Below are 12,428 nucleotides of genomic sequence, written 5' to 3' on the forward strand. Positions count from 1 at the left end.
CTGTAGTCCTGAGTTCTGTTTGTTCACCTGTCCAGCTTGGATCCTGTGTCCTGTGTCCTGTGTCCTGTTGCCAGTCACTAGTGTTGATCTGTACACATTTGTTCAAACATTTTATTGAGACACTGCCTTCTCTGCTGATTGAGCACTGATAACTAAAATAAAAAGGTAAGATTCATGTGATGTTACTGATGACTGATTTTAATCGAATTGTTTCTTCCTTCCTTCCCTTCCTCTGCCTCCCTACTTCCCTTCCTCCCTGTGTTATTGGGAGACAGAGCCCGGTGGTCACCCGTCAGGAGCCAGCCGCTGCACCCGCTTCTGCTTCTCCCCCACCAACCACACCAGCCACAGATGCACCACAGGATGAGTCCATGGGCATCACAGCATTTGCTCTGTTTGACTACCAGGCCGGTGAGTAGCAGTGGTGGTGACACTAGGGAAACAAAGGCAGAGTCTGTTGAGCAATCACTTGTTAGTGGTGGTGTTGAAAGCATGGAAACTTTAAAACAAACAAAAGAGGCCATGTTTGAAGTTAGCGTGTGATGTTGTAGTGAAGGTGGTGAGTTTCCAGAAAAATCTGTAGACTAAATTCTTTATTGTAGCAACATTAGTGTCTTGTAGCATCAAAAAAGGAAGATTACTCAAAATGTATTAGTAGTCATTGAAACACCAGATGTATTAGCAAGCATTTGTATTTGCTTGTTTAGACTTCAGAAGTGTTATGATGTGTTAATGCTTTTCCCCATTTCTACAGCTGACACAGATGAGATCTCCTTTGATCCTGATGACATCCTGACCAACATTGAAATGGTAAGCCACTGTCTGTCTTGTTCTCCTTTCATTTCCATTGTTTTCCTTTCTATCTCACATCTTGCTATCTCAGTAGAAATCAGGTCATGATTGATATGATCACAAGCAAACTATGTCTTCCTTATCAGTTATAAAGCACTATCAGTGAGCTTATCAGTCTATCAAACAGACAAAAGGTTCACTATATTGCATCCAACCTTGAGTGTCATGCTTGTTATGCTGCATCTCTCGAATAGTTACATAACTTAACCCAGACGGAACAACACAGGCACAACATAGTCACCATCAGACATAACAACATTACTCTGCCTCATTATTTTTCACACTCTTTCATCCTGGTGTACTTAGTAATGTAATGGAAACTGGAAAGACACTAGTTACTCGTCATGCTATTCCTTTTCTGTTTCATTCCCTGTAGCTCACCTCAAGCTGTATCAAAAGCACATTCTCAGTTCTTTGAACTCTGAGTGAGCCTGATAGAGTGATGTGTGTGTGTTTGCCCACAGATTGATGAAGGCTGGTGGCGTGGCTGGTGCAATGGCCAGTACGGACTGTTTCCAGCCAATTATGTCCAGCTGCACAGCCCCACGCAGTGAGATCAGCCGCTCTGGAGGACTCAAGGTCACTCCAGACACAGATGACACTCAGCCAAATGGATTAGATGCCCCAGACCACCACAGCGCCGGCCTGGCTCAGCTGACGGCTGACATCACAGAGCATCAATGTCAGCTGCCAGGGAGGCTTTCATTGTTGTTGCAATTGTTGAGGTAGACACTGTAGACTCTTTGTGATAAAAATCAGGAAGTTATTGTTTTTATAAAGAAGCTGCAGTTGCCAAATTGTTAGGGTATTTTATTACTATCTCAGCTGATCGCTGTTTTACTGCTCATGGTAACAGGTTTAGGCCACTGCTGAGTCTTGCTAGGTGGTGAGATAGAGCAACCTGCCTGCCAAGTATTAATTACTATATACAAAGTCATTAATTAGGATGGTTGAGTTTTACCAACTGCTCACACTAGGCAGGTTTTGGCTGTATTGTCATCTCTGACCAGCTTTTTTCATCTTTTTGTTTTACTGATGTACCTATTTACCCAGTTTTATTTGGTGCTCTTTTATTTTGATGATGCAGTTAGAGACAACAGAAGCCCTTCAGTCTTCACTATGTAGGTTTGTGCTATTATGCTGTTGTCTCTATCCTGATTTTTGTTATTTAGTTACATAGGTTTTTATATGTTTTTAATATATATAAATTATCATTGTTGGGTCCTGCAATTGAGCTAATAGGTTATTACAGTGTGTACATGTGATTATAGATGAGTGCACATGGTTGTACCTCCTCACATGCCTGGAGGTGTGTCAGGTCACACTGAGATGTGTGTGTGTGTGTGTGTGTGTGTGTGTGTACATTGGAGAGTGCATATCTTTGTGTCATCAGAGGCTCACACAGAGACATTACAAATTTGTGTACTAGTTGCATTAGACAAGTAAGTCGTAGTTATTCATGAGGAATGCCAGACAGAAAAGCATTTTTAGCATTACAATATTTTGACGTCTAGACAATTTATCAAAGAAACAATTTGATACACAGCTTGAAGAGATGTAAAATTTTCCATCCACACAATAGTAGATGACTTTTGTAAGGACTAACTTCATATGCAGTGGCTAGAAAAAAAATTGAAGCAAACAGCATGTAAAGACAACTTGTGGTGCAACAAACTCCTGATACTGTTCTAATCCTTTTCTTCCTCTTCCTCCTTGTCACTTACCCACTTACCCTGTGCTGTACTTAGCATGAATAGTTACTTAGCTCAAAGCATGAATGTTTCAGTCATAGGCAAAATTGGCCATATATTTATTCACAGTAATGCAGATTAATAGCACCAATACATATATACTTCTCCAGATTTAATGAGCTCTAGGCAAGTAGACATGCACTGTTTATTTATTTATCAGGCTGATATTTTCCTTAAGTGGGATAACTGAGGCATCATCATGGTCTGGGGAGGGCTGAATTAGGTATATAATTATAGGGGGAGGTTTCAAGTCTCCACACCCCATAATTCAACCACTTTCTCATTATTCATAGTGAATTTGGAGACAAGTTTTGCACCCCCTCATGTCTTGTAAGTACCAAGGGCTTATTAAAAGAAAGAGACGATAGACACCTCAAACCTACATTTGTATTCATTGTGTCAAGTAGTAAACTAAAAAATAAATTTGTTAACATCCACAACATAAACTTATCTCAATTTATGTAAGATTTTTTGTCAACTGAGAGTGGTATAGGAAGGCTAAAGTTACATGAAACTGTTAAAAGAGAAGAGAGAGAGAGATCAAGAGAGACAAAGATAGACACAATATTTGCATTAATAAGAGCATGGGGAGTGAGATGTTCCTGGCTCACTCAGCCCCAACAGTGTAGCAAACAGCCAAGTGTGTTTGCCTTACAGTGGCTGAGTGTTAGCATAAATATCAAAAATAGTACAGTAGCAAACAGTGTCCTCTCATTTAGATTACTGTTGGTTCCTTTTGTGTTTGAATTATACCTGTCAATCAAACATTATATTAAGTGTAAGGAAATGTCAAAATGTGTTTTTAATCAATTTACAAAATATTTCACTTAGTGTCTATTATGGTGTCTGGTATGTAATTTTAATGCCTCTTAGATCAAACAATGTTGTGTCTTCTTGGTACAGTCCAGGTCAGAAGCTCAACAACCTTCACTCATGTCTGCTGTGGCAAGTTTTCTCCTTCATTGTTATATTCTGTGATCTGGTGACAGTCTCCCTACAAACCCTGGCAATTGATGGATCACATGATTTAACATAAGGGAAAACACTTAACACAGAGCGAGTGTGGTATGTTAGTTAACCTATGACCGCGACTGTGTTGTTTTAATATTACAGGGTTTTTAGTAATCAGTTTACAATATATACCGCTTGAATTCACTGGAGAATAAACATGCATCAGGGATTGGGATGTGATCTAGGGAAGAGATATCATTGTATGTTATAATAATGGCTTCCACTTCAAAATGGTAGTAATACTTTTCTGTACGTGAGGGTTTTGAGTGAGTGAATGGTGAGGTGAACTGGTGAAGGACTGTGAATGCCTTGTGTTTATCATCATAGCTACTCTTCTTGATGAATGACAGATCTTTCCTTCATCGTTTTACAGGCCAAGGAAGAACTTTAATTCTCGAGTTGAAAGGCTCTTGGGGAACAATTTCGTATGGTTAATGGATGGTATTTTGTAATCCGTATTTATTTCATATATTTACCCATTTTTGTCCTGCCGCCAAGGGAAAAAAATACTAATGGTCATGATGGTAATAAGGAGTCGTGTTTTGTATTATTTATTGATGTTTTTTTTCACATTTTGATGGTGTTGGACGAAGTATTTTTGGTGAAGGCAAAGTTTATGGAGAACGTTGAGCGGTCATTGATCGGCCGCGTAACTGCGTCATATCGCTATAACCTTTAGTACTCAAATTCTACTTCCTAACAAACTCTTCCTGGCTCACTGGTGGGCAGGGATTGATGTTACAACAAAGAAGAAATCTGATTCCTATTAGTGTATTACATTGTGCGGACAGAGTAATAAAATAACTATATATACAAACATTTTTTTGATAATTGATGTTGCCATTATTAATGATTTTGCGTTTTTATTTAAAATGTATATATTAAGAATAATTTAGATATGAATAAAAGCCGATAAATCATTTGTATGGTTTTATTTACGAATGCATGGATTGCCTAAGAGGTACCGTAGTATTAGTTGACAGCACAAAAACGCTCTTATGATGTTTTGCAGTACACAACTTGGAACATTGGAGTTCATATAGGCTGGGGAACATTTTTGTATGGCGCAGGGTGACTGGGTACTGCAGGGAACACACTCAGAGACAGATGTGAGGCTTGTAAGCCGCGCAGCAATGGGGTACTGCGCTAGTAGGTAGGCCTAGGCTAGCCTAGTGGTAGTAGGCTTACTATTTGTTACGTAAAACAGGAGGTATCTCGCTTATGTAGGCCTCAAAATGTAACGTTTTTATTGAAGTAAGGAAAGGAGAGGGAAACAAAGTAAAATTAAATTGCGTGGAGTTTGAATTATAGGGAAATGTTGGTGTCGCAGTGCTTTGTACAAGTTAGGGGTGAGCTACGCCTGCGAGCGGTTTAAGATTGTCAAATATGTCAAAACAGGCACATCCTATGAGTGTATTATGGCATATGGGAGCTATTTTAAGTCATGAGTCAAAATGATAGCCTCGGGGTAAAGGCAGTTATAATGAATATAAGTACTGAACAAACATTGCAGTAATACGGATGCTGGCATAACAACAAAATGTATCATTATATAGTAAGGTGTCTATAAGTGATAATGACCACTCTGAGAGTATTTACAGGGAGAAGTGCAAATATTTTTCTTCAAAATTAAAATCGAAAATATGATCCTGTATGAAACGTTTAGTGGCGCGTCTGTTTGTCCCAAAACAATAACAACCAAAACAGGTACGGAAACACTCAAACACGGTAACAAAACACTTAAAACACAATAAAAAGCAGGTTTAAATATCCGTGCAAGAAATGAGAAGGAAGTAAACAGGCAAACTATGTTGAAATATGAACATAATGAAGGCAAGGAAAGAGACGCAGCCGTGTAGGCGTGCGCAGTGCGGGGCGCCGTGCTCGAGGCCCCCGTGGCGGCGCTCCAAGATGGCTGACCTGTAGCACTCACACCACACTCCCGCTCCTGAAAACACCCTGTCAGACCCACACAAATTGGTGTTAGCTCCCCGCACTCCCACTGGGCAACCCTGTACGTGCAGCTGATCCCCCTGAGCGGCCGTGGACAGCGGGACACGGGCGGAAGTCGGCGTGACGGGCCAGTAACAGTGTTGATGAGGGGCTGAACCTCCATGTTTACATTATTTTGAGGCGGCGATATTAGTGTTTGTGAGTGTTGTGGTGGTTCTCGAGGGTGACATGTGAGGCGTGAGTAGCCCCTGACGTCCCTCCATACAGGATTTACCCCAGCGTGGCCAGACAGCGAGGCAATCACACTACACACCGCACGGGAAGGTAAGCAAACAACGGCCCTCTCTTATTTTGGTCACTTTACTTCTTTTCCTACTGATTTATCCACACATTCTATTCACTTACCCTTTACTTATTCCTTCCCTAATGTCCACAGTGAAAACTCGCAAAGATTTACCTGAAAAGAATACCTACTTTTAATAATCTCTTTAATATCTGTCCAACGCTATTTCTGGGGTTATTAAATAATTTCCTTCGTTGTATTTGAAACTCTGAGTATATATCGTACTGTGGGGTATCAGGGGAGGGCGTCTGTGTGAGTTTAGGGGCTTAAAAAGGTGCTTGGGATGGTTTGGGAAAAGGGGCGGGAAGCGAAGGATCTCACGATTCCTTCCGACCTCTTCCCGCTTTTCAAATCCCATGTTGTCTTTTGGCGTCCCTCGGGAGAAGATCGAGCGGGAAGTTAAAAGGATTTGGTAGTGAGGTGCATATGTGAGCTTGTCTGTATGTGTGTATGTACGTGTGTGTGTGTGTGTGTGTGGTTTGCCATTTTGTTTGTGGTGTTCTCTGACTTCTCTCTCGTTCTCGTTGAAAGGATTGTGGTGGCGTGTGGTAGAGGTGGTAGGGAAGTGTTCTACCTACTATTTGACATAATAGCAATGCGCAGTGGTGGTTGTAGTTTTTAATGGTAGCTCTCTCTGTGTGTGTGTGTGTGTGTGTGTGTGTGTGTGTAGGCAGCCCAAGCCAACCCCGTGTGTTAGGTATGCTGGCTATATATAGTAACAGACCATATTTTTAGATGAAACTTGCATCTGTCGTGGGTTTTAGTGTACATTGACTGATAATTTGTGGTTAGTTGAGTGAATATGTTGTTAATTGATCATATTGTCAAGTAAACCTCTTTCATTCATCTCAAGGAACACTGACTCTTATGAATCGTGGGTTACAGTGTGCAGTGACTGATAATTCGTGGTTAGTTGACTGAATATACTGTAAACTGATCATATTGTCAAGCAAACCTCTTTCATGCATCTCAAGGAACACTGGCTCTCATGAATGCCTGAGTGTGCTGTAATCCTCAACACAATGTTTTTTTTTTTTTTCTTTTAGGATTAGTTATCCAATATGAGTTTTGTTGCCTAAAGGACTGATAGCCTTTGTGGTTAGTGAATAGATATCAAATGGGAAGGAATTACTAGTTGTGGAAGGGTCAGAAATATGAGGCTTAGATTTATATATTTAGTGTATATTTGTATTTTGTGAGGGTATTGTGGGTATGTTAAGAGTACCTCCTGTGTGTTTTTTTTCTTTATGTTAGTTGTTAGATAGAATTGTTAGTTTTATATATTCAGTACACTTTGCCATGTGTGTGTGTGTTAGTAGACATTGTGTTGGTGGTGGTTGTAATGTTGTATCTTATCAAGCCTTCCTGTAAAGTGTCATCTATTGATCTTCATTCATCACCATCTCTGTTATCAACATCTTCCTGACTACTTCCTACTACTACTACTACTACTTTTACCACCCCCACCACCACCACCACCACCACCACCACCACCACCACCACCACCACCACCACCTACTACTACTACTACTACTACTACTACTACTACTACTACTACTACTACTACCACCACCACCACCACCACCACCAACAACAACAACAACAGTGACAAATTCTTCACATCTGAGCCATAAGATTAAGACAGTGAAGCATTATAGCACTGTACACAACACAGGGATGACACAGAACTATACAAACAAAAGTATAGTAGTGGTGATAATAGAAATAATAATAATAGTAAAACAAAGCTATACAGAGGAAAGACAGGAGTAACTTTTTTACAAGTTATGACACCACTTCTAGAGCATTCCTTTTAGTGGGGTTGGGGTGTCTTGAGGTTCACTAACTGGGCAGTTTTGTTTGTGATTTTTTACCTTTAGCTAGATTTCCCTTCAGTACTGAGACACATTTTTACCTTGATATTTTAAGGTATGAATAGATGATTTTATTTGCATTGGGTGTGTGGAGGTCAAATGATTAATGGCCAATCTTTACTATTCTAACCCTAACATGTGTTTCTGAAGCTGTATGAAATCACCAAATAGTAACCAGAATGAATATGAAAATGCTTCCTGGTACTGTAGTCTAAAGGATCACTTGAAGATAAGCTCTGTTGTCTCTTAAGGATCACTGATAACTCATGTGTGGGTTTTATAATCACTGACAGATAATTCCTACTGACTCAACCTATCTACCATGACATGTTTTTCTATTCATTCTAGTTACTATTTGGTGATTATATAGCTTCAGAAACTCATGTAGGGATTAAAATAGTGAAGACTGGGGCCATTAACTTTCTGACTCCCATAGACCCTTCCTAATGTAAATAAAATGGTCTAATCATAACCAAAACTCAATGTAGAAATGCATTCCAGTACTGAAGGGGTTAATGCCCAACTGAGATGCTAATCCCTGAGCAAGTCCAAGAGAGAGTTAGCCAAAAGAATGGGATAAATGTCTTGAAACCTCCCTCTTCAGTAATTTCAGGTCATAGGAAGATGGAAATACAGAAGCAGGCAGGGAGTTCCAGAGTGCACCAGACAAAGGGATTACTGATTGAGAGTACTGGTTAACTCTTGCATTAGAGATTCATATTTAGCTAGTAATACTTAACTTTGGTTATTTCAGTGGCAAGGCTTTTAAAAACTGGTTGGTGTGTAAAGATAGAAATGCAGAAATAGATAGGGAGTTCCAGAGTGTACCAGAGAAGGAATGAATGAAAGAGAGTATTGGTTAACTCCTGCTGTGGTTATTTCAATGGCAAGGCTTTTAAAACTTGGTTGGTTTGTTAAGATAGAAATACAGAAGCAGGCAGGGAGTTCTAGAGTGCACCAGAGAAAGGGATGAATGATTGAGAGTACTGGTTAACTATTGTTGTGGTTTATTTCAATGGCAAGGCTTTTAGGGGTTGGTGAGTGTGTGTGAAAGCAACATCTTATTCGTACTTGTGTTTTTCTCGAAGTGATGATATCTGATAAGGTGGCGTTTGAAGTAGTGGCTGCCCAACCTTCGTGTGTGACTGTGTGATATAAGCACTGCATATTGATAACTGATTGGAAGAGTAGGTGTCTGGTAACTGCTGTCTTATTCATGGGGTATGTGGTTTAGTAATGCTGGCTCAAGTTATTGATGGGGGTCAGTTCTGTTCAATTATTATATTTGTTGATATGTACGCTATATATATATATATATATATATATATATATATATATATATATATATATATATATATATTTACTTTTGGTGGGTTTCTATTGAATTTCTCACTCATTTCATGTTTTTTTTAACCCCTCCAGTACAATGACGTATTTTCATATTCATTCTGCTTACTATTTGGTGATTTTATACGGCTTCAGAAACTCATGTGTGGGATTGAAATAATAAAGACTCTGGCCATCAATCTTTTAAGCTCCATAGACCCTTCTTAATGTTAGTAAAATGGTCTAATTGTACAGAAATTTCAAGGTAATAATATGTCCCAGTATTGAAGGATGTTTAAGTTGTGAGCACTGATTTGTTGCTCTTTGCTGCCAGACGTTTACATTTGTCACATATTTTCTTCATTTTTTACTGCAGTTACTATTCGTGAAGTCAGTTAGCATATTCATAGCCAAATATTTGTACTCCTCAGATATTTCCTTCATTTTTAGATTAGAATTTTCCCTTGCAAGTTGTGTTAGTGTTAATGCATTCACTGTTGTTCATGGCCAAATATTTGTACTTGTTAAATGCTTCTCCCAATCTTGTCTTTTTGTTGGTTCTCTTTACTGATGCACTGGTACTTTCTTAATTACTTTTAGGTACTTATGAGTTATGTGTCTTTCTATTTCCTTCCTTCCTTCCTTCCTTCCTTCCTTCCTTCCTTCCTTCCTTCCTTCCTTTCACAACAAAGTATAGGTAGGAGACCCAAACCTTTCATTATCCAAGCTTGTCAGCCTGTCCTCTCTCTCTCTCTCTCTCTCTCTCTCTCTCTCTCTCTCTCTCTCTCTCTCTCTCTCTCTCTCTCTCTCTCCTCTCTCTCTCTCTCTCTCTCTCTCTCTCTCTCTCTCTCTCTCTCTCTCTCTCTCTCTCTCTCTCTCTCTCTCTCTCTCTCTCTCTCTCTCTCTCTCAATTTACAATTTATTCCAGCTTTGTTTTGAAATATTCCCTTAAATTTATAGTTTTGTTTATTTCTGGGAATGTGAAGGGTTGTAATTAGATGTTGGTCAGTTTATAAGGTGCTTTTGGGTTTTATGAATTGATTGTTAGATGTTACAGTTAAGGAAGATTAAAGGTAAACAGATGGCAGACAAGGTTGACGGTTGATGAAGGCTTCAGTATCGTGTGAATAAAATGATGCTTTAAATTTCGTAATAAAATAAATAAGTAATGAGCAAAATTGACAGTAAAGTAAACATAATATAGATATGAAAGTAAACACACACACACACACACACACACACACACACACACACACACACACACACACACACACACACACACACACATGGATGATATGAATTTCTACTTCTATTTACACTGTTTAGAGTAATGGGCACTATTTTAGTTTGGTTTGGTGCAGTAGTTCCCCAGAAAAGCGTTCATCGTCGTTAACTAAACCAGGATCTGAGAAACAAGTGGATTTTTTGACAATTTTGATCAATGTAGCTTAATGTGATTGTGGAAAAGAGCTTATATATTTTTCCCTTCTTTATATAAGGGGGAAAATATGGCTAAGGTCAACAAAAAAGACTAAACATAAAGGCCCACTTAGATGTCAGTTCCTGAACAGGTCTGAGAGATTTGGCCAAAAGAATGGGATAAATGTTGTGAAAAACCTCTTTCAAATCACTTCAGGGTGTAGGAAAATGGAAATACAGTAGCAGGTAGTAAACACAAGGCCCACTTAGATGTCAGTCCACGAGCAGTTCAGAGAGAGTTAGCCAAAAGAATGGGATACATATCTTGAAAAACCTCACTCTTCAATCATTTCAGGTCACAGGAAAATGGAAATACAGTAGTAGGTAGAAAGTTCCACAGTTTATTAGGGAGATTTACTAGTATATGATAGTGAAGAGGGTGATTTAGTGTTGTAATGGGGAAAAAGTTGGATTTACTAATGTGTCAGTGAGGAGATTTACTAGTACATGATAGTGAAAAGGATGATTCAGTGTTATATAATGGTGAAAAAGTTGGATTTACTGGTGTGTGTCTCAGTGGTAAGTTAAGTGAAAGCAAGTATATGATGGGTCTTCAATGTGTTCAGGCTTGTTGAAACTCGTTGAAGCCAAGCTGGAACTGTTCCTTTTTTGGTTACATGAGGAGTATCTGTCTTTTATTCTTTTATTCTGTCTGTGAGTATTCTCTCTCTCAAGTTTGCTGTGATGTGGAATGGTGTTGATTAATGTAGTATGTTTTTGTCACGAAGCCTAAACACCCACATGGATGCACACACATTTTTACATGCTTCACATTCCTCTTCAGATGTTTGTTTTTATCCCCACATGACATTTACTATTCATGAAGAAAAGATTATCTAGTAGTAGTCGTGTCTTCATTTCCACACTTTTCTCATTCATTCTTTCATATTCCCCTTTGACAGCACTTTATTTCATATCTGACTTGCCTCACATCCCACTCATTCCTTTCATAGTGGTGGTATATACTTGATTTACCTTACTATTGGTGGTGGAAAGAATATATGCTAGTACTCATACCTCTTTATGTGCACAGCTGTGTTAAATATACTTCATGGCACGTCCCTCTCATTCCTCTTTTAATGGTGGTATATGCTTGATTTCACCTTACTTTTGGTGGTGGAAAGATTACATGCTAGTACTCAGACCTCTTTATGTGCACAGCTGTGTTAAATATACCTCACATTCCTGGCTGTCATAAGATCTTACCACATCCCTTGCGTCTGCTTTGCTCCTTGTGTTGAGGTGGCACAAGTTTGACTCAAGCTTTTCTGTGAAGGGTTATGAGTCCTGGTCTTGCCTCACTGGTGTAAACTTGTGGGTGGGGGAGTTCAAGGGCACTGTAGTCTATGATGAGGGCTAATATCCTGCATCACTTACTGATATCATGTTACTGAAACAATAGCAAGACCATTACATGTTTTTGCTGCAGTACAGTTAACTAGTTGCATGAGGAGCATATGCATCTCAGTTGGATTATTGGTAATGTGACTGGATCCTGTCAACATTATGAGTGAATTGTTTGAGTGATGTCTTTGCAGCAATAATAATGTGTAGTGTTTGTAATTGTGAAGACTGGTGTGCAGTGTGTTTGTGATTGAGAAGGCTGGTGTGTAGTGTGTAGTGTGTTTGTGATTAAGAAGGCTAGTGTGTAGTGTGTTTAATTACGAAGGCTGGTTTGTAGTGTCAGTGTGTGTGATGATTTATGAAGCAGCAGGAAGTGTGAAGTAATCAGGTGTGTCATGTACCCAGCAAATCTTTACACTCTTGGCTCCTGTCTTTGTGTCACTTATGAGGGAGCTGGGAGGCAAGGCAGACAGATGGAGTGAGTGCATAACCAGT

The 12,428-nt window shown here is 39.3% G+C and overlaps 2 protein-coding genes across 14 annotated transcripts in view; both read left to right on the top strand.

Annotated features, from left to right (window-relative positions):
- The window catches only part of LOC123498724 (src substrate protein p85-like), a 32,533-nt gene extending 27,999 nt beyond the window's left edge, over positions 1 to 4,534 (top strand). For all 13 annotated transcript variants that reach the window (XM_045246109.1, XM_045246113.1, XM_045246112.1 and 10 more), the window contains 3 exons: positions 276 to 411; positions 755 to 810; positions 1,317 to 4,534. In XM_045246109.1, the coding sequence (XP_045102044.1) occupies positions 276 to 411; positions 755 to 810; positions 1,317 to 1,406 (282 nt within the window). In that variant the 3' untranslated portion in view covers positions 1,407 to 4,534. The remainder of the gene's footprint in view (positions 1 to 275; positions 412 to 754; positions 811 to 1,316) is intronic.
- A 955-nt stretch (positions 4,535 to 5,489) lies between these two features.
- Positions 5,490 to 12,428, top strand: part of LOC123498725 — a 51,091-nt gene continuing 44,152 nt past the window's right edge. The window contains exon 1 of the mRNA XM_045246123.1: positions 5,490 to 5,891. The gene's annotated coding sequence lies outside the window, so the exon portion shown is untranslated. The remainder of the gene's footprint in view (positions 5,892 to 12,428) is intronic.

This window comes from Portunus trituberculatus, chromosome 48, assembly GCF_017591435.1.
Source record: "Portunus trituberculatus isolate SZX2019 chromosome 48, ASM1759143v1, whole genome shotgun sequence".
Lineage (NCBI taxonomy): Eukaryota > Metazoa > Arthropoda > Malacostraca > Decapoda > Portunidae > Portunus > Portunus trituberculatus.